This window comes from Octopus bimaculoides, chromosome 28 (assembly GCF_046866305.1).
Source record: "Octopus bimaculoides isolate indiv1 chromosome 28, ASM4686630v1, whole genome shotgun sequence".
NCBI lineage: Eukaryota > Metazoa > Mollusca > Cephalopoda > Octopoda > Octopodidae > Octopus > Octopus bimaculoides.
Window position 1 is genome coordinate 25,152,291 of NC_142955.1, and position 21,986 is coordinate 25,174,276.

The 21,986-nt window shown below is 37.7% G+C and overlaps 1 protein-coding gene across 3 annotated transcripts in view; it reads right to left on the minus strand.

Annotated features, from left to right (window-relative positions):
* Positions 1-21,986, minus strand: part of LOC106881536 (putative nuclear hormone receptor HR3) — a 198,581-nt gene that overhangs the window by 75,349 nt on the left and 101,246 nt on the right. For all 3 annotated transcript variants that reach the window (XM_089343910.1, XM_089343912.1, XM_089343911.1), the window contains exon 2: positions 650-735. In XM_089343910.1, the coding sequence (XP_089200036.1) occupies positions 650-735 (86 nt within the window). The remainder of the gene's footprint in view (positions 1-649; positions 736-21,986) is intronic.

Here is a 21,986-nt window from a genome sequence, read left to right on the forward strand (position 1 = left end):
GCTGGGAGGAGAACGATTGCTAAATGACAGTAATAACAACTAACAGAAAACAAACATTGCATGTTGTATAGATATGTTTATATATATATATTTATATAGAGAGAGAAATACATGTACACAAATACATATATGCATATGGACATGTTAATTATGTGTATGTATGTATGTATGTATGTGTATATATATATGTGTGTGTGTGTATGTGTGTGTGTATGTACATATATATATATATATATATATATATATATATATACACATTCACATATATATATGTGTGTGTGTATGTGTGTATATATATATCTATATATATAAATTCACATATGGGTGTGTGTGTGTATGTGTATATATATATATATATATATATATATATATATATATACACATTCACATATATATATGTGTGTGTATATATATATATATATATATATATATATATATATATATATATATATATATATATATATATATATATATATATATATATATATATTATATATAATATATATATATATATATATATGTGTGTGTGTGTGTGTGTGTGTGTGTGTGTGTGTGTGTGTGTGTGTGTGTGTGAATATGTTTGATGTGTGTATGGATTAGAGAAATACAGACACAGTGAGACCAGAAGATGGATATTCCATATTCCTACCTTACATCCTTCACATGTAATAACGCCATAATGTACACCAGATGACTTGTCCCCACAAACTTTGCATGGTATCACCTCTATCTGGGCTGTAAAAAAAAACAAGAAAAAAACACAAACTGTTATTAAGTCTTCACACATTAATTAGTGTTAAATTATATATCAATGTCATTATAAACATATTTTTCACTCAACAATCATGTGTTTAATAATTTGTATGTGGTGGTGGTGGTGGTGTCAGGAGGAGGGGTATGATAGTGTTCTTTGGAATTGTACCAGCCTGTGTGTATGTGTATACACACACACACACACACACACACATATACCATCATCATTGTTTAACATCCACCTTCTATGCTGGCATGGGTTGGATGGTTTGACAGGAGCTGACCAGGCAGAAGACTACCACTGGCGACTGTGTCTATTTTGGCAGGGTTTTCATGGCTGGACAACCTTCCAAGCACCAACCAATCTGCAGAATGGGCTGAGTATTTTTTACGTCGTACCAGCACAGGTGGGGGGCAGTTTTGGCATGGTTTTTACAGTATAAACACACAAATACATATCTATATACACATATTTTCGCATGTATATATATATATATATATATATATATATATATATATATATATATATACCGGAGTAAGCACATGAAATGTGCAACAAGGTGGAAAAAAGAGTACTCAAATACCAGTAAAAGCAGCAGAAATATAACAAAAAAACCGTTACTCTGAGTTTCACATTCCCGTTCATCGGACAGATTTGTTAGAAAAAAAAAATAGAAAAAAAATTTTTTTTTTTTTCTAACAAAACTGTCCGATGAACGGGAACGTGAAACTCAGAGTAACGGTTTTTTTGTTATATTTCTGCTGCTTTTAAATAAAGCATATATATATATATATATATATAATAATAATAATACAAAGGATATATAAGCATATGCATGTATACACACATATATGTACATACTTACATCTACATGTGTATATAGATGCATATTCGGGTACAGAATGTTAGAAAAATGAACTACAGACAATGAAACAAACAAGCCACTTGGAATTATTCCTTCATCAGCTGCCTCTATTCTAAACTAGGCGTTTCGAAGATAAGGCAGGATGCACTCTTAGAATAGTTTCATCCTGAGTAGTGGATTAACCCATTAAACAGAGGATTCCAAGGTAGCAAACACAAACCAAGAGAGGAAAACAACATTAAAAAGTCGGATATTGAATGCTAGTGATATGACGAAGCTGGACAGAGAAAAAGCAGATATATGGCTAACTGTTATCAAACAGAAACTAAACAAAGAAATGCGTGAACCTATGATCTTCCAAGTCCTAGGTGACATTTTGCCTGTAGAGAGTTTAAATTTTAGATATCGGGCAAACCCTTAAACGAAAAAGTCCTTAGTATTCAAAACCTTTTCTGAAATTTTATGTACACATGTGTGTGTGTCTGTGTGTATGTATGTATCATCATCATCATCATTGTTTAACGTCCGCTTTCCATGCTACCATGGGTTGGACGATTTGACTGAGGACTGGTGGACCAGGTGGCTACACCAGGCTCCAATCTGATTTATATATATATATATATATATATATATATATATATATATATATATATATATAAATATATATGTGTGTGTGTGTGTGTGTGTGTGTGTGTGTGTTTGTCGCCATCATGGAAAAGTGAGCATTTTATATATATATATATATATATATATATATATATATATATGTGTGTGTGTGTATATATATATATATATATATATATATATATATATATGTGTGTGTGTATATATATATATAAAGGCTGTTATCCAGTATGGTTAAAACAACGCCTAAATTACATGAATTGTCATGAATAGACAGAATTGCTATACTAATTAAGAGAGTAACATTCAAACCGTTGATTATCTAGAAACGTATTTTAAATCACAAAGCGCCACCTATTATACACTTAAATTAACAGTTAGTTTGTGGAGTCTACTCGAAACATTAACTGACAATTAAGTAATTATCCTTTTACCAATTTACTAATGACAATAATTGGACAGCGACCATGCTGGGGCATTGACTTCAAAGGAATTCTCTTTTTAGTTGATTATATGAACCACAGTACATTTTTCTTCATAAAAGCTAAGGGGGGGGGGGGGGTCGCAAAGCAATAAATTGGCAGGAGCCTTAGAGTCTTGGAGAAAATGTCCTGTGATATTTGGGTTGGTTCTTTGCATTCAGGGTCCACATCCTGATCAAATCCAGCGTCAGGTTTGCTTCTTCGTCCTTCCAGGGTTGGTTAAAGAGAAGAAAAATAAAGTACCAGTCCAGGACAGTGGTACTTTGCAGAGTTACAAGAAATGCGAGACAAAACCCTTCACTGTGGAAATGTTGTCCATTTGTAATGACCCTGGCGCAAAAACTATATTGGCCTTCACCTTTCTCTTGTGTAACAATGGTAGCACGAGGAAGGAGTCTTAGAGTCTTGGAGAAAATGTCCTGTGATATTTGGGTTGGTTCTTTGCATTCAGGGTCCACATCCTGATCAAATCCAGCGTCAGGTTTGCTTCTTCGTCCTTCCAGGGTTGGTTAAAGAGAAGAAAAATAAAGTACCAGTCCAGGACAGTGGTACTTTGCAGAGTTACAAGAAATGCGAGACAAAACCCTTCACTGTGGAAATGTTGTCCATTTGTAATGACCCTGGCGCAAAAACTATATTGGCCTTCACCTTTCTCTTGTGTAACAATGGTAGCACGAGGAAAAGATATTTCACACTGGTCTTCTATCATCATCATCATCATCATTTTTAACATCCTTTCTTCCATGATTTGCAAGCATTGGCCAGAGATTATAGAGGCAATTTTTCTAAGGCCAGATGCCCTTTCTGTTACCAACCTTGACCAGTTTCCAAACAAAATAATACCTCCCCTATGGCCAGGCATGCTTCCACAGAATATTGGAAATATATGACACTGTTTATATGATAGTAACAATCCTCATACAACTAGTGCGTAATGTAAAAACAAAGAGTTTCACACACACACACACACACACACATATATAATATACATATATGACAGGCTTCTTCGGCTGATCGTATCATCTGCAGCCCTTGTTGTTGTAACCAACAAAGGATCAGGCCGGCAACCAATACTTTGTGAGCAGATCTGGGAGATGGAAACTGTATGAAAGCCCATTGTATGCGGGGGTGGGGGTGAATATTTACATTTTGTGCTTTGCAAGAAAGCACTGAGCCAAAAACAATGTTGTTTACGGACAAGCCCTATCACAAAAATCACTCTACAGCTCAGCATTTTCAAAGATTAACCCTTTAGCATTTGACCCAGCCATATCCAATCCAAATATTTTGCTTTACACTAAAGCTGGCCATATCTATATATATTGCAAAAGGCCTGGCTGGTGGCCCAGCCTTCCGGGTTCCTTTACAGGGCTTAGAAAATATGAAGGACTGCTGCAATAAGTGTGTGAATCTGAGAGGGGAATATGTTGGATAAAATTATGATCTACCGATTCTCCAGTACTTCCTTTTACCCAAAGCCAGGAACTAATCAGCGCCTCCTTGTAAAACAGTTAGGTATGATTTGAGGGAGATTTAGGCTAATCTTTCCAACAGGCCATGTGATCTCTCTCTCTCTCTCTCTCTCTCTCTCTCTCTCTCTCTCATGCTCGCTCTTTCTCTGGATCGATAAGCTGAGTTTCAGCCAATTACTTTAAAAAACAAATAAATAAATAAATAAAAATAAATTAAAATACTGTTGCTGTTATTTTTTTTTGCTTGGATTGTTTTATATTTATGTATTCTTCTTTTAACTTTGAACAAAAAAACGGTGACATCTGCTTTCTGGTTTTGTTACGTGTTAAAAACCTCACTGGGAGCTATGTTACAAATAATGTACATGAAAAAAGTAACACACAATTTAATGAGTTTCTACAAATGTAGCATGGCCTGTCAAAAATAATAGCCAAATCTCCCTCAAATCACACACTTCTGTCTTAAGTGTGTATATATTTATGGATAGACCTTTGGAAATGTGCTGTGCGTGAGAAGACCCGGCAAGCCAAGTAAGATCGTTGCCAGTGCCCCTGGACTGGTTCTTGTGCGGGTGGCACATGAGATGCACCATTTTGAGCGTGGCCGTTGCCAGTACCGCCTGACTGGCTCCTGTAGGATTTTCGAGCGAGATCATTGCCAGTCCCCCTGGACTGGCTTGTGCGGGTGGCACATAAAAGACACCATTTCGAGAGTGGCCGTTTTCGTGCGGGTGACACGTAAAAGCACCCACTACACTCTCTGAGTGGTTGGCGTTAGGAAGGGCATCCAGCTGTAGAAACTCTGCCAAATCAGACTGGAGCCTGGTGTTGCCATCCGGTTTCACCAGTCCTCAGTCAAATCGTCCAACCCATGCTAGCATGGAAAGCGGACGTTAAACGATGATGATGAGCTAATAAGGGAGACTTCCAAATGCTAAATAGGACTAGTAGAAATAGCAGCCAAATCTCCCTCAAATTACATTCTTTGCTCTTACGTATGTATATATTTATGTATGTGCTAATGATGGAGTCCTCTACATAGTAGCTACATCTGTTGGAAAATATCAGTCAAATCTCTCTCAAATCACACTTTACTGTCTTAATGTATGTATATGAGTCAATGATAGAGATCTCTATAATGGTAGATCTCTTCCTAGAAACAACAGTCAAATCTCAAATCACAATTTGAAGAGTTAAAGCATCCTAACTTTTTTTTTTCCTTTGAGTTCACGTAAAGCACAGAGCACCAACAAGACATCTCCATCTGTCTCAATCCTCGGCAATGGATTGCAGTTGTCCCCAGGTCAAGCCATTTGCCAGCCCTTCGGTTTCTGTGGACCTTCTCCAATTTGTTTTTGGTCTGCCATGTTTCTGTCTCCCTTGGCATGTCCATTGGACGGCTTGCTCTGCATTGTTGAAAAACAGGTGTCCCCAGTCAACCCCGTTTTATAACACAAAATACACAACAGACTGAAGAGTTAAGAAAGATCTGGGCCCCCTTGTGGGAGAGCTAAGTGCAATAATTAACCCTGTGCGTTCAGATTACTCTGCTAAATGTAATGCTGGTTTATTTGCATTGTTCTGAATCGATCGTGCATTAGCTCATAGCTTTGACATTTCAGTGATGTGACTGCATATCTCTAGAATTACATCGTGAGGTAGGTGTGACAAATCAGATCTGGTTCATTTGGAGACAAAACGGAAAACTTTGGCCAGACATGGCTGGTTTAAATGCTATATATACAAGATGGACTCTAACAAAGGGTTTTGAAAATAAAATTGGTAGAACTTATACAAGAATGCTTCAAGCTGCTCTGGACATCTAGGGACAACACCCTACAAAAGAACTTCTCTGTGGTAATATGCTAATAATATCACGTGTCATGAGAGGAAGAAGAACAAGATTTGCTGGATACTGCCGAAGAGCAGAGGAGGAGACCATCAGTGATGTAATAATCGAAGAATGGGTGCACTAATGTTGGTAGACCACATCGAACCTGCACTGAGCAACAGTGCAAGGACCGAGTGCACCTGGGAAAACCTACCACGTGCAATAGCAGACCAAACAGACTGAAGAGAAAGAGTCGTGACAATTCATGCAATAAGCACAACAGGACAATGATGATGATGATGATGATGATGATGAAATGCTGAAGGGTTAATGAACCTTTAAATTAAGGAAAATAAATTTAGCAAGTGCTGAAAACAAAGAATTTTTCAACTTAGAAAAACAATCTCCAAACCAAAGTCCTTAACACACCACCACCACCACCATCACCAGACATCCAGCTAAAAATTGAGGCCCATAGTTGAACCAGGGGAGGGCTCCCGACAAATTGAAGTTCACTTGATTTTATCATAACCACAGATATGCTTCATCGGTAAAACTACTAGTACTAGTAGTAGTAGTAGTAGTAGTAGTAGTAGTGGTGGTTACAGTGGTAGTGTTGGTGATGATGGTAGTGGTAATAGTTATGGGTTAACATCCTACCCGCTCCACGTCACTGCCACCATTTGGCAATTGTGACTATGAATAATTTCATTTGTAAATGCTTTATAAATATTTATTGTATATTTTTATACCCTGACTGTAAATAAATCATGCCTTCTCATCATCATCATCATCAAGAAGTTGCTTTTGTCTTTTTTTTTTTAAATTTAACAATGAAGATGGAATGCAACTCCCATTTTTCTTGTTGCTGTTAATTATTTTTCTTCTCTTTTTTTTTTTGTTTTTGTTTTTCTTTAGTAATTAATCTGAGGTGGTAGCGCTGACAATAGAGATGAAACACGATCAAAAGTATTCACGCCATTATCATCACAGGTTTTCATTTACACAAATGACGTACCTGGATACACAGTATTTGATAATCTACAAGGTAGAAATGGGAAGCAATTCTCCTGAAAATCACAACTCTACTGTCTCATTTTTGTATATATTAATGAACCAATGAGGTCTAACTACCAATATAGGGTAGACAGACCTGGTAGTTGTTGGCACTCCGTCGCTTACAACATCGAGGGTTCCAGTTGATCCGATCAATGGAACAGCCTGCTCATGAAATTAACGTGCAAGTGGCTGAGCACTCCACAGACACGTGTACCCTTAACGTAGTTCTCGGGGATATTCAGCGTGACACAGTGTGACAAGGCTGACCCCTTTGAATTACAGGCACAACAGAAACAGGAAGTAAGAGTGAGAGAAAGTTGTGGTGAAAGAGTACAGCAGGGTTCGCCACCATCCCCTGCTGGAGCCTCATGGAGCTTTTAGGTGTTTTCGCTCAATAAATACTCACAACGCCCGGTCTGGGAATCGAAACCGCGATCGTATGACTGTGAGTCCGCTGCCCTAACCACTGGGCCATTGCGCTTCCACAGAACCTGGTAGTAACAGCAGTCAAAATCTCCCTCAAATCACATCCCACTATCTTATGTATGAATAAGACGATGAAGGAGCCCTGAACTGGTAGTAATAGCAGCCAAATCTCCCTAAAATCATATCCCACTCTATGTATGTGTATATGCAGAAGCCAATGAAGGAAACCTCTATATAGTAGCTAGACTTGCTAAAATTGGCAGCCAGATCTCCCTCAAACCATATCCCACTATTTTATGTGTGCAAGAGCCAACGAGGGAAACCTCTACATAGCAGCTAGATCTGGTAGAAATAGCAACCAAATCTCCCTCAAAAACATTCCCACTGTCTTATGTATGTATGTGCCAATGAGAGAAACTTCTATATGGTAGCTAGACCTGCTTGTAAAAGCAACCAAATCACCCTTAAATCACATCCTGCTGTCGAATGTGTGTATATATATGTATGAACCAATTAGGGAAACCTTTAAATGCTAGGATCAATAGAATAAGTACTGGGCACACAAAGAATAAGTCCTTGGGGCGATATGAATGACTAAAGGTGGCGCTCCAGCAGGGCCTCAGTCAAATGACTGAAACAAGTAAAAGAATAAAAGAATATATATATGTGGCTGTGTGTTAAGAAGCTTGTTTCTCAACCACATGGTTCTGGGTTCAGTCCCACTGCGTGGCACTTTGGGAAAGTGTCTTCTACTATAGACTTGGGCCGAAACAAAACCTTGTAAGTGGATTTGGTAGACGGAAACTATAAGAAGCTCATCACGTGTGTGTGTGTGTTTGTGTTCCATCACCACTTGACAACCAGAGTTAGTGTGTTTATGTCCCCATTACTTAGCAGTTCAGCAAAAGAACCTGATAGAATAAGTGCCAGGCTTTAAAAAAAAAAAAAGTCCTGGGGTCGATTTGTTTGACTAAAAGGTAGTGCTCCAACATGGCCACAGACACATGACTGAAACAAGAACACACACACACACACACATATATATATATATATATATACAGACACATATATATACATACACATACACACATGTTCAATTACATTGAAACAGGAAGCATAAATGGCAAAGTCTTTCTCAGCAGGATTTGAAATGAGAACAGAAGAGTGTAATGTAACTGAACACCGTAAGGAATTTTGTCTAGCAATCTACCAATTCTGCCGTCTAGCACTACAACAACAATTTGGTGCAAAGCCAGCAATTTTAAAGGATGAGGGGAAAATCGATTGCATCAACCCCCACTACTTGACAGATTCTTCGTTTTATCAACGATGAAGAGAGGACGGCATCAACACTCAGGTGGTACTTGTTTACGAGTCTAGTAGACTGGGGCAATGTGAAATGGAGTGTCTTTCTTTGCTCAGATACAGCACACCGTCCCCTCCAGGAACCGAACTCAGAACCTTATTGTCATAAGCCCAACACCCAAAGTCACCAGCCGCGCTGACACGGCATTACAGAGAAAGGAATAACGGTACCAGGCACAGCACGCTTTGTGTAGAGCAGGGGTTTTCAAACTGTGGTCCGCAGACCACAGTGGGTCCGCAAGGACAAGACAGGGGGTCCGTGGACAGCAAATACTTTTTATGGGCAATTTGATTTTATATGTGTTTTTTTAATCGAAATCTTTTAATTGACAATAAACTTGTTTGTTAAATACTGTTAAATAAATAAATGTAAAAATATATGTTATATTAAGCAAATATTTATGTATAAATTTCATAAGCATTTATGAGGGGGTGCCTAAGGTAAAGCCTGAAATATAAAGGGGTCCGCAAGTCAAAAAGTTTGAAAACCCCTGGTGTAGAGGACTTTCGGTACAATGGGAAACCGAGGGACCAAGCAGCATAGAGTTGTGCTCAACAGTACAGCAACAGAAATAAGACTCGGAGGAGATAAGGGAGAAAAGCGCCAACATAATACCCTGGTTTGCAGCCAAAACGTATGCAACACACACACACAAGCATGTGTGTGTATGTATGTGTATAAACACACACACATAAAATATATATAAACACATACAAATACACATTATATGTATCTAAATATAATATACATACACAGACACATACATAGGTTTTATGTATATATATATATATTGTTTTGTTTATGCTTTCCCCTCTGGTTTTTTGTTCTATGTGTGCCATAAATATCGCCATCCGTTTAGAGAAAAATTTGTAGTTTAGAATCAGTAGTTCTTTGACTGCTATTTCTAAATTTTCAGTATGTTGGAGAAGCAACTCAATGCTAATCCCTGTATATTTATGATGATAAATGGTTTTACCGATAAAGGTTTTTTCATACTGAACTACTTGGCAAAATTGTTAATTATTAATTCTATTATTAATTGACGATTCCCTGCCCTTATTCTTGTATATTTTATATATATATATATATATATATATATATATATATATATATATATATATATATAATCTTAATTTAATCTTACTATCACATGCACATGCCCCACTCTTTCTTGATAATCACATATGTAAGATTCCCACTTGCTTCTTTTTTCACACAATAGCTTTCCCTAACTGCTAGTCTATGCCACATAATCCCACTACCACCACCACCACCACCACCACCACCACCACCACAACCACCTCCTGAAAGCTAGAACTTTTTTTTACATGAGCAGGGGCTCAGGTTTCAATTTTCTGGGGGGAAAAGGAGATCATATGACATTAGGGTACCACAGTAGAGAATAACCCGAGACCCACTACAAATGGGTGTCTTTAGGATCAACCACCACTTCTTGAGCTCTTTAACCCCCCCCCCCCCCCAGCAATCTCTTCTGTTTTTTTTTCCTCATTGTACAGCTCCTCCATTGTTTTAGTAACTTGGTCTCACTTCTAATCCAGTTCTTCCAAAGGAGAAAGTCCTCCAAAACCAAATATGTAATTTGAATCTTGTGAAAAGCCTACATCTGTACCATTTTATGAGATGGTTCAGTATCTACCAAAATAATTTATCCCTTTTATACTCTTATAAATATGTGTGTGTGTGTGGGGGGGCTTCTCCCAGTTTCGGTCTACCAAATTCACTTACAAGGCTTTCGCCAACCCAAGGCTGTAGAAGACATTTGCCAAGGTTCCATGCAGTGGAACTGAACCCAGAACCATGTGATTGGGAAGCAAGCTTCTTACCACACAGCCACACCTACACACACACACACACACACACACACACACACACACACATATATATGGCTTCTCAATGGGTTTCTTTCAGTTTCCATTGACCAAATCCACTCACAACACTTTGACTGACCCAGGGTTATAGTAGAAGACACTTAAGGAAGGTGCCACACAGCAATACTGAACCTGGAACCATGCAGTTGGCAAGCTATGCTTGCACAATGTGAACATGGTAAATACATAATGATGGTGATGATAATGATGATATAACATACACATATATATATAATGAGTGGTTGGCGTTAGGAAGGGCATCCAGCTGTAGAAACTCTGCCAAATCAGACTGGAGCCTGGTGTTGCCATCCGGTTTCACCAGTCCTCAGTCAAATCGTCCAACCCATGCTAGCATGGAAAGCGGACGTTAAACGATGATGATGATGATGATGATGATAATGAGATGCTCTTAATATCTAGAAAATACTTATCTATGTAAGCATTTAATTACGTACCACTCCAATAACAGGATAATTTAAAAAAAAAAAAAAATTCAATACACCAGGCTAAAAATAATTATAAAAAGAAAAAAGTGTGTCATCACTGTACTCAGATGACAGTCAACTATGCTATCCTTCAGATCCTGGGACATACCAGAAAACTGGTGATGAGTTACAAACGGGCATGGATATTTCAAGTGCCAGCCTAAGCTATCCTTGTTTGCTAAATGGCTAAGCCAGTCATAAACGGCTCTCATTTAAAACTTAACGCTCATTAAGGAATAATAATAATAATAATAATAATAATAAACAAAAACATAGGACCTGAAAAGATCACAAAGAATTCGGTAACTCAGTACAGACAGAATTTGAAGAGATGTAACAAAAGTACGACCTACAAAGTGGGACAGAAAGGAAAAAAAAGAAAAGAAAAAAAAAAAAAAGAATGGCTATTTAGTTTAGGGTGTGAAAATCACTCATTCCGTACCACTATATCCATACATTGTAAATAAATAAATAAATATATCTCTAATTCACATGTTTTTTATTGTAAGAGGAAACTTAACAACCAGTCAGTCAATTCAACTGAAGCGAAAAGTTAACACAAAGCACATCAAATAAAGGGTTAGGTTTGAAATTCTATTACAACAGCCGAAACTCAGTGCAAGCAATAAAGATGAAGACGAAGTCTGACTAATGTAAAGGTTAAAGACCCCCTTCGGTCATCACTGACCATGGGATTGAACCTAGAAAGTTACCCTCCGAAGTGCAAGTTCAGGTAAGGTTGTTTATGGAAGACCAGCAGTTGCCCATGCATACCAGCCTCCCCTCTCTGCACCACCGATGCTATCCAAGGGAAAGGCAAAAGGGCCGATACAGCTTGGCACCAGTGACGTTGCAATTCAATTCTACAGCTGAGTGAACTGGAGTAATGTGGAATAAAGTGTCTTGCTCAAGAACACAACACACAGCCTGATCCAATAACGGAACTCGTTACTTCATAATTGTGAGTCCAACGCTGTAACCACTGAGCCAAGTGTCTTCAATATAAACAGCATACATAATATAAATTCCTAATCTCAAAAATATAGAACTGGAGAATACTGCTGTTGAAATTTCTACCTCAAGGAAGTCTCATCCAACCCATGAACGCATGGAAAAGTTAATTGCAATGATGACGAGGATAATAATGATGACGAAACTGTTCATCAGTTTTAAATTATTGTCAAATACAATTGAAATGCAAAGGTAACACATTTGTGTGGTAAAAAGCTGGCTCCCAACTGGACAGTTCTGGGTTTGCTCCTACTGTAAGAGCACCTTGGGTAAGTGCCTTCAACTATAGACCCAGAGCTGACCAAAACCTTCTGAGAGTATTTTGTAAATGGAAACTGGAAGAAACCTCTGTGTGTGTGTGTGTGTCTGTTTATCATCCACCACCACTTGACAACTTGTGTTGGTTGGTTTATATCCCTGTAACTTAGCAACAAAAAGAAATTAATAGAATGCAGGAGTGGCTGTGTGGTAAGTAGCTTGCTTACCAACCACATGGTTCTGGGTTCAGTCCCACTGCATGGCACCTTGGGCAAGTGTCTTCTACTATAGCCTCGGGCCAACCAAAACCTTGTGAGTGGATTTGGTAGATGGAAACTGAAAGAAGCCTGTCATATATATGTATATGTATATATATATATATATATATATATATATATGCATGTGTGTTTGTCCCCCCAGCATCGCTTGACAACCGATGCTGGTGTGTTTACGTCCCCGTAACTTAGCGGTTCGGCAAAAAGAGAGTCTGATAGAATAAGTACTAGGCTTACAAAGAATAAGTCCTGGGGTTGATTTTCTCGACTAAAGGTGGTGCTCCAGCATGGCCGCTGTCAAATGACTGAAACAAGTAAAAGAGTACGAGAGAGAGAGAGAGAGACTTAGGTTAAAAAAAAAAACCCAAAAAGTACAGGGGTCAATTTGTTCGAATAGACCCTTCATGCCAATGCCCAGTATGGTCACAGACTAACTAATGACTAAAACAAGTAAAAAAACAGCGGGGTTGGTTAAAACACGAACATTTTTCTGTTTTCTTTACCACACCCAGTTACCCGACACAAAGAATGTGCAATAAAAATGGCCATCTAACCTGCTAGAAATAGCAGCCAAGCCTCCTGCATACCACAACAACACTTTCGGTGAGCAAAAAGAAAAAAAAAAAAAAAAACGAAAACGAAAACGATTGTGAGCAGAATGCTTTTGATCGTAAGAGGAATGCGGTGATCAAGGGGTTGAGCAGGAAACTCAACAACGATTGCAGCATAGCTAAAACTCGATACTGTTTCACAAAGGAGGAAGTAGAGCTACCACGAAAGGAAGGGGGGGGGGAGAGGAAAGTTACTATTTGTATTGATAAGAGATGGTGGTGGTGGTGGGGCTTTGGCAAAATTTAAGCAGCACCCAGGAGACAAAAGTATGTAGTTAAAAGTACCCAAGTATTGAATTCCTCAAGTGACTTTTGTTCATATAAGAAATAAACCACACACACACACACACACAAATACATACATCATCATCATCATCATCGTTTAACGTCCGCTTTCCATGCTGGCATGGGTTGGACGATTTGACTGAGGACTGGTGAAACCGGATGGCTACACCAGGCTCCAATCTGATCTGGCAGAGTTTCTACAGCTGGATGCCCTTCCTAACGCCAACCACATATATGTATGTCATCGTCATTTAATGTATACTTTCCATGCTGGCAGGGGCTGGACAGCTTGAGAGGAACTAGCAAGAGCCCCGGGGGTGGGGGGGGGGAGGCCCCCCCCGGACCAAGTACCAGAGTTTGTTTGGGTTGGTTTCTTCTATATGCGAAATGCCCTCTCTGATGCCAAACACTTTACAGAATGTAGCAGGTTCTTATTTATGTGGCATCGTCACCAGAGCTTTTTATATGATGCCAGCACCAGTGCCTTTTACGTGGCACCTTGGTTTCAGGATATCATATATCAATTAAATATAAGGATAAAATATATATAACATTTTATGAAGTAGCCAACATGTTAAACCAATTAAGGTAAAAAATTAATAGTAAGTATATTTAAAAAAATTTTTTTTTTTACTAAGTATATAATTTTTTTAAAACACATTATTACATTAAGGGCTGTTACTATCAGTAAAGCCACATGCTGGAAAGGGACCCTAAAGTCAAACTATTTTAAAGTAGTTTGACTTTAGCATCCCTTTACTGATAATAACAGCTTCACTGATAATAACAGCTTCACTGATAATAACAGCTTCACTGATAATAACAGCTCTTAAAATGTAATAATGTGTATATATAATAATAATAATAATAACAGCATTATATTAGTATAACCATGATGCAACCCCCATAGAACTGACTCACGAGCTAGTATCATTAAACGGTAGGTGGCATAATGAAACAGGAGCTTTATTTGCATACCCATAACAAATTTAAAAGATATATATGAATACATGTGTGTGTGTGTGTGTGTATGTATGTATGTATGTATGTATGTCAGAAGACCAATAGCAGGTCATGTGTTGTACATGTAGGTGTGAAATGTGCCACAAATGGGGACAGCAAGTGTGAAGACAAAAGTTGTGGGTCAGTAGAGAGCAGTCGCTATATTTCATTTCATGTCAGCTACCTCTGATGAGCATAGGGATGTATAATCGGACTGTTACCTAACATTTCATTATACCCTTAGTATGAAACCAATTGGTAAGATTGACCTTGATGTATATATAATACTGTACACTTCGGACATATATATATATATATATAATAATACAAGGAATATATATACATGTATACACACATATATGTACATACTTACATCTACATGTGTATATATATGCATATCAGGGTACAGGACGTTAGAACAATAAACTACAGACAACGGAACGAACACATAGGAAAACGGAAAGCCACTTGGAATATCCCTTCATCAGCTGTCTCTATTCTATCTAGACGTTTCGAATTTAAAAACATATAAAAACGGCAAACAGGCATAGATGAATGCCAACTACTCATCAGTTATTCGGTCAGAGGATCCATCACAATTTTTGTGCCTAACCAGCGAAATGTTTTTCAGGCTGGATACAAACTTTCAGTCAATGTTATTGTTTCTGCTGGTCAGTTGATTGCATTTAGAAAGGTATTCTGAGCAGAGACAGGGTTAATCATGAGATTCACACAAACATATATATACACACATATAGATAATACAACAATTGAATACTTTGTCACTTGATAAAGTAAAAACATATAGGCATGTATGTATGTATGTATTTACATATACAAACATTAAATAATGATATATATATATATATATATATATATATATATATATATATACACACACACACAAATATACATACATGTACTTATACATAGATATATGTATATATTCACATACGTATACAAACACATATACATGTGTGTGAATGCAAGCATGTGTGTGTGTGTGTGTGTGTGTTGCACCCCCTTTTCAAAAGAACGCAAAAAACAATTGTTTTCATTTGTGAGAAAGATGAAAGTGGTATAGAATAAGAAATAGGAAGCGACAGAGATGAACGAGGTATGAAATATACATGTGTGTGTGTATGTGCATGTACATACATGTATATATAAAACATTTTCACACACACACACACACACGCACATATTCGCACAAGCGTCATAAATACACATGCACTTATAGGTGGAGCATGTTTTGACCTACAAATGGGGAAATATTCCAGCAAAGCTGAACGCAAGACTGAAAGAAGAAAGCAAAGAAAGTCTGAAATCTTCCTCATAAAAAAAACAAAAAAAAACAAAACAAACACTGATGAATACAGCCATATGTTAGTAAATCATGGAACAGATTACAGACTAATCACTTAATACAAAGTAGAAAGGATATAGAAAGAGTAAAACACCAACTCAACCATCCATCCAGTATTATAATTTTAAAAAACAAAAAAATAAACATTATCAATATTAACATAAAAACTATTTGTTGTTCACATAATACCTTTTATAGTTTACTTGTTTCAGTCACTAGACTTCGACCATGCAGGGCACACCATTTCAAAGAGTTCATTTGAATAAATCCGCCCCCATCCAACAGTTTTTTTTTGTTCATTTTTTCTCCTTAACCACACAGCCATGCCTCAACATCTCATCTCTTTCTCACAAAGAGTTTATGCTTGAAATATTAGGCTTTGTGGCATAAAATATATCCCAGTTTCAGATATGTATTTTACTTTATTTCAACACAGAACAGCTAGGTCTGTGAGTATCTGTTTTGTGCATGTGAAACATCACCTCACAATCCCAGCAGACAAAATGGAAGAGGCGTTGTCCCAGAGGGTGGTGAGGGAGATGCACTGGAACAACCATTCTGACTCATGAGGCTCACACTTGAAGATAGCCCTCTCTGCTCCACTAGCAGTGAACAGGGATATGGTCCAGGAACCAAGAATGCTGGAGGTGTCCAGTGACACAAACTCAACCATAAACCCATCACAGAGAGGTGGGTACTTTGAGAGTTTGCCTTTCTCAGCCTGACAAGTAGTGGAGCCTGAGGTGATAGCTGAACACACCGAGTTGCCACTGGACAAGGTGGCATCCCAGATGAGGAGCCTGCCACTATCAAGACATAAATGTAACACCAGCCACCCAATCCAAAAACAACACCCACACACACAAAAAGACCTCTATATAGTACACACCACTCTACTAGATTCCGCTTGAAAGTAATTAGAAAACCAGAAGTTATAGAAAAAAAAAAACACTTGTGCAAATTTCCATGCATTTCGCTCAAATCTGGAACTATACCAAAACTGCAAAGAGAAGTGGTCTCCACAAGGTGCATTACAGGATACCTATCAAAAAGAGCAGTATTTCCAAATATGAAACAGAGAGGACTCTTTCATACTTCTCCTACAAATCAACCTTTCTCATTTCTTTATTGCCTACAAGGGGCTAAACATAGAGGGGACAAACAAGGACGTCGATTACATCGACCCCAGTGCATAACTGGTACTTTATTTATCGACCCCGAAAGGATGAAAGGTAAAGTCGACCTCGGCGGAATTTGAGCTCAGAACGTAACGGCAGACGAAATACCGCTAAGCATTTCGCCCGGCGTGCTAACGTTTCTGACAGATCAACCTTTCTAGTGCTTGAACCATGATAAAATGCTCTCAATTTACTCTGAGCAGTGATTGACGATACAAAGGGCAGCCAGCAGTGTAAACCATGCCAAAAGTAGAATAAGTTTATTGAGAAACCAATGGAGAGAGCACATTATGTGGTAGAAAGAGAGAGAAAGCAAGGAGAGTAAAGTAGTTAATTTATATACAGTGTGCACTGCAAGACATTGCTTTTGCGATGCAAGTTTCATCTTAACTACAGAACTATGATGGCAACGTACATATATTATTCACATAGGAAATTAAATTTTCCTTTGGAAAATAGCTGTTCTGATGGCTAATAATAACAAATAATAAATTCTTCCACTCCTCCTTTTCATATACTACTTATAAAGAAAACAAAATAAACTATCTGTTACTCTACACTAAAGAAGCACAGATGCAGAAACAAGTCTGTTTATAGATGTAGAGTAAAAAGAAATATATATATATATATAAGAGTCACTTAAAAAGGAAAAAAAAAAATACAATATTTTTTACTTCACTAATTTCCCTTCTTTACATGGAAAAAATGGATATATTCGGTGAACACAGTTCTTCAGAGAAATAAGGAATGCAACAGCTGCCATAATAAGAGAAAGTCAAACATGACATTTGTCATGGTGTGGGAGACAAACTGTCATGAATCTACAAGAAAACAACACCATGTGTCTATGTGCAGCCAACTCGTCTCAATGAGTCACACAAACACACATGGAAGAGGGCCTCTATGTGGTAACTTGGGGTGTTAAAAATAGCAGTCAAGTCTTTCATAGCTCCTGTTATTTCAAGAAAGGAAGGGCATACTAGACAATGTAGACTTGGATGAAGTATAGTTAATCGTTTACTTGTTTCAGTCATTAGACTGTGACCATGCTGGGGCACTGCTTTGAAGGATTTAGTTAAACAAATCAATCCGAGTACTTTTTTTTTTTTAAGCCTGGTACTTATATCAGTTGTTTTTGCCAAACCACTAAGTCACAGGGATGTAAACAAACCAACACCAGTTGTCAAGAGGTGGGAATAAAGACAAAGACAGACAGACACACGACAGGTTCCTTCCAGTTTCCGTCTATCAAGACTTTAGTTGACCCAGGGCTATAGTAGAAGTCACCCAAGGTGCCACAAAGTAGGACTAAACTCAGAGTCATGTGGTTACAGAAGTAAAAAATAGACATAGACAAGATAGTCACAACTGGAGTGACTGATCATAAATATGCTGAAACAGGTAAGGGGAGAGGGGAGTGATTTAGGGGCTAAGCGACATCACTATCAAGACTAGAACTAGCAGACAAGGGAACTGCTTCATGTACAACCAACTTGCATTAATGAATCATCTAAAGAAAAGGGGAGGAGGCACTATGTGATAAGTGAGGCTAGATATATCAGTCAATTCTCTTGAAACTCCTATTTATTACCTTAAGAAAGGAAGGGCATATTAGTAATAGATAATGTAGACGAGATAAAGCACGTTAAAATATACAGGACTGTCACCTATGGAGTGGCTTTGATGATTGGTATGCTCAACTGAAGTTGGTGTGGGGGGTTAAGTAACTCCTGCCACCAACACTAGGACTAACCAACATAGGGAACCTTTTCATGATGGTTCAGAAAAAAAATCTGCATGACTGTCACCGGTGGAGTGACTTTGATCACTGGTATGTCCAACAGAGGTTGAACTGGGGTGGGGATTAAGTAACCTCACCATTAATGCTAAAACTAGCCAACATAGAGAACCTCTTCATGACGGTTCAACCTTAGAGTAAAGCTGCCAAACAGCCCCTCAAATCACATCAACCCTACAGTCTATAAAATAAGGGTGGTATTAAAATAATATAATTATACAGAATTTGATCTCGAACAAAAACACAGGATAGTCAAAGATGGAATGTCATGCTTAAACAATTGAACCAATACAATGAACTGAAAGAAAGCGTTTCACATAGGTGTATCATATTAAGAATCAGATTATGCAATTCCAGTCACGGCCAGATACCTTTCATTTGCTACTGACCCACTTGTGTGTGTTTTAACACTATATGTCTATACAAGATGCCTTCTCGAGATAAATGCTGCCGTTTTGTGGCTTTCTGTATGCATATCCACATCAAGTAAGACATACAGAACGCTACAAACAGACAGACACACACACACACACACACACACACACATTATATATATATATATGATAGATCGCTAGCCACTACACATTCTTTACTTTCTCTCCTCGTTTCTTTCTGTGGAAGAGCATAGCCTCGAAACATTAAAGACTCTTTCACTTCTGGAGCGTCAAACTAATACATCTGTTTGTTGTCTACACCACCCGTCTTCATCTTTTGTTTTTTTTTGTGAATTCTCCCCCTATATATGTATATACGAGGGTGAGTCAAAAAGTAATGCCATTTTGTTTAGGACAGGTATAACTACCAACACAGGAACATGCATCATACATCAAAATGAAGCTGGTCCTCTGTGGATCACATCCCTACTTCTCAACATAGTCACCATTTCTCTCAATAGCAATGTTCCACCTTAGAATGAGAGCATGTATCCCTGCCAGGTAAAATTCTGTTGACTGTTCTTTGAGCCACTTCTTCACTACAGTTTTCACTTCCTCGTCACTGGACTATCATCTCTTTGGCCCCATAAAAGAGGGTTTGAGAGGCAAACATTATTCCAGTGATGAGGAAGTGAAAACTGTAGTGAAGAAGTGGCTCAAAGAACAGTCAACAGAATTTTACGGAGCAGGGAATACATGCTCCCATTCTAAGGTGGAACATTGCTATTGAGAGAAATGGTGACTATGTTGAGAAGTAGGGATGTGATCCACAGAGGACCAGCTTCATTTTGATGTATGATACATGTTCCTGTGTTGGTAATTATCTCAAATAAGTCAAGGGAATTTTGCGGGGGCAGGGATACATGCTCTCATTCGAAGGTGGAACATTGCTATTGAGAGAAACGGTGACTATGTTGAGAAGTAGGGATGTGATCCACAGAGGACCAGCTTCATTTTGATGTATGATACATGTTCCTGTGTTGGTAATTATACCTGTCCTAAACAAAATGGCATTACTTTTTGACTCACCTTCATACATATATATAGGTCTCAAACTTTGGCACAAGGCTGGCAATTTCATAGGAGGAGCTAAGTTAATTATCTCATACCCAGTGCTCAACTGGTACCCATATAATCAACTCTGGAAGGATGAAAGATAAAGTCGACCTCGGTGAAATATGAACTCAGAGTGTAGAGACAATTGAAACACCACTAAATGTTTTGCCCAGCATTTTAACGATTCAGCCAGCTCACTACCCATCTATATGTGTGTATGTATAATTTTTTATAGGGAGAGAGTTCCCCTGGAACACAGAATTTGTTTTAAAGGCTCCCCAACTCAAAAAAAAAAGTAAAAAAGTAAAAATAAAGTTTGGGGAACACGGCCGGCCACTGTAGATAGTTTTCATTAGCATTACGAAATGGAAACATTGACAATTGTAACAAAATGTGGGATAGTTACAACTAGAATGTCTTTTTATGAAAAGGCCTTAACAACAACTGGGCCAGTACAATGGACCCTATACAACTTATCTCAAGTATAAAGTGAAAACATTCTCAATTGAAAATGAAAATGATTGCTTAGTGTAGTTATTTACATAACAGTGGAGTCACATACCATGAGCTAATATATCACTCTCCTCTCACTCTCTCTCTTCTAGATTCTGTTTCCTTTTTAATGTTATTTACTTTTTTTTTTGTCATAACTAACAATTAACAGTATTCATTAATATATATATATATATATATATATATATATATATAAAACAAGAGAACTTGCTGTACATGAGTGGCTCTGAAATGTTGTCACATGGATAAACCATATAAGTGTGTGTGTGTGTGTGTGTGTGTGTGTGTGTGTGTGAATATATGCCCATACATATGTATATATATATATATATATATATATATATATACACACACACATACATATATTTATCGTATAAAAAGTGCTAGAAACCATTGAAATACTTTTCTTTATGTCTTGTTAGTATTAATTTCATATACACACAAATAAATACCGGTTTCAAATTTTGGTACAAGGCCATCAAGTTTATGGGAGGGAGCACATCAATTATATAAAACCCCAGTGCTAAACTGGTACTAATTTTATTGACCCCCTAGAAAGACGAAAGGCAAAAATCAACCTAGGAGGAATTTGAACCCAGAAAATAGAGACCAAACAAGATGGTGTTAAGCATTTTACCTGGCAAGCTAATGTTTCTGCCAGTTCACCATCCTATATACATAGAGAGAGAGAGAGAGAGAGAGAGAGAGAGAGAGAGAGAGCGAGAGAGAGAGAGAGAAAGAGAGAGAGCGAGAGAGAGAGAGAGTCAACCCATAAATAATACAGTTTTTTTTATACTTCTTTTATTTTTCAAAATTAAGACGAAGTTCTTTTTTAATCTAAAATATACTCTCATTTTCTACAATGCTCTTCCATCTATCTGGTCAACTTGCATGGCCCCCTCTTCTGTTCAAGTTCAAGTATGTATATCTATGTCTACAATATAAC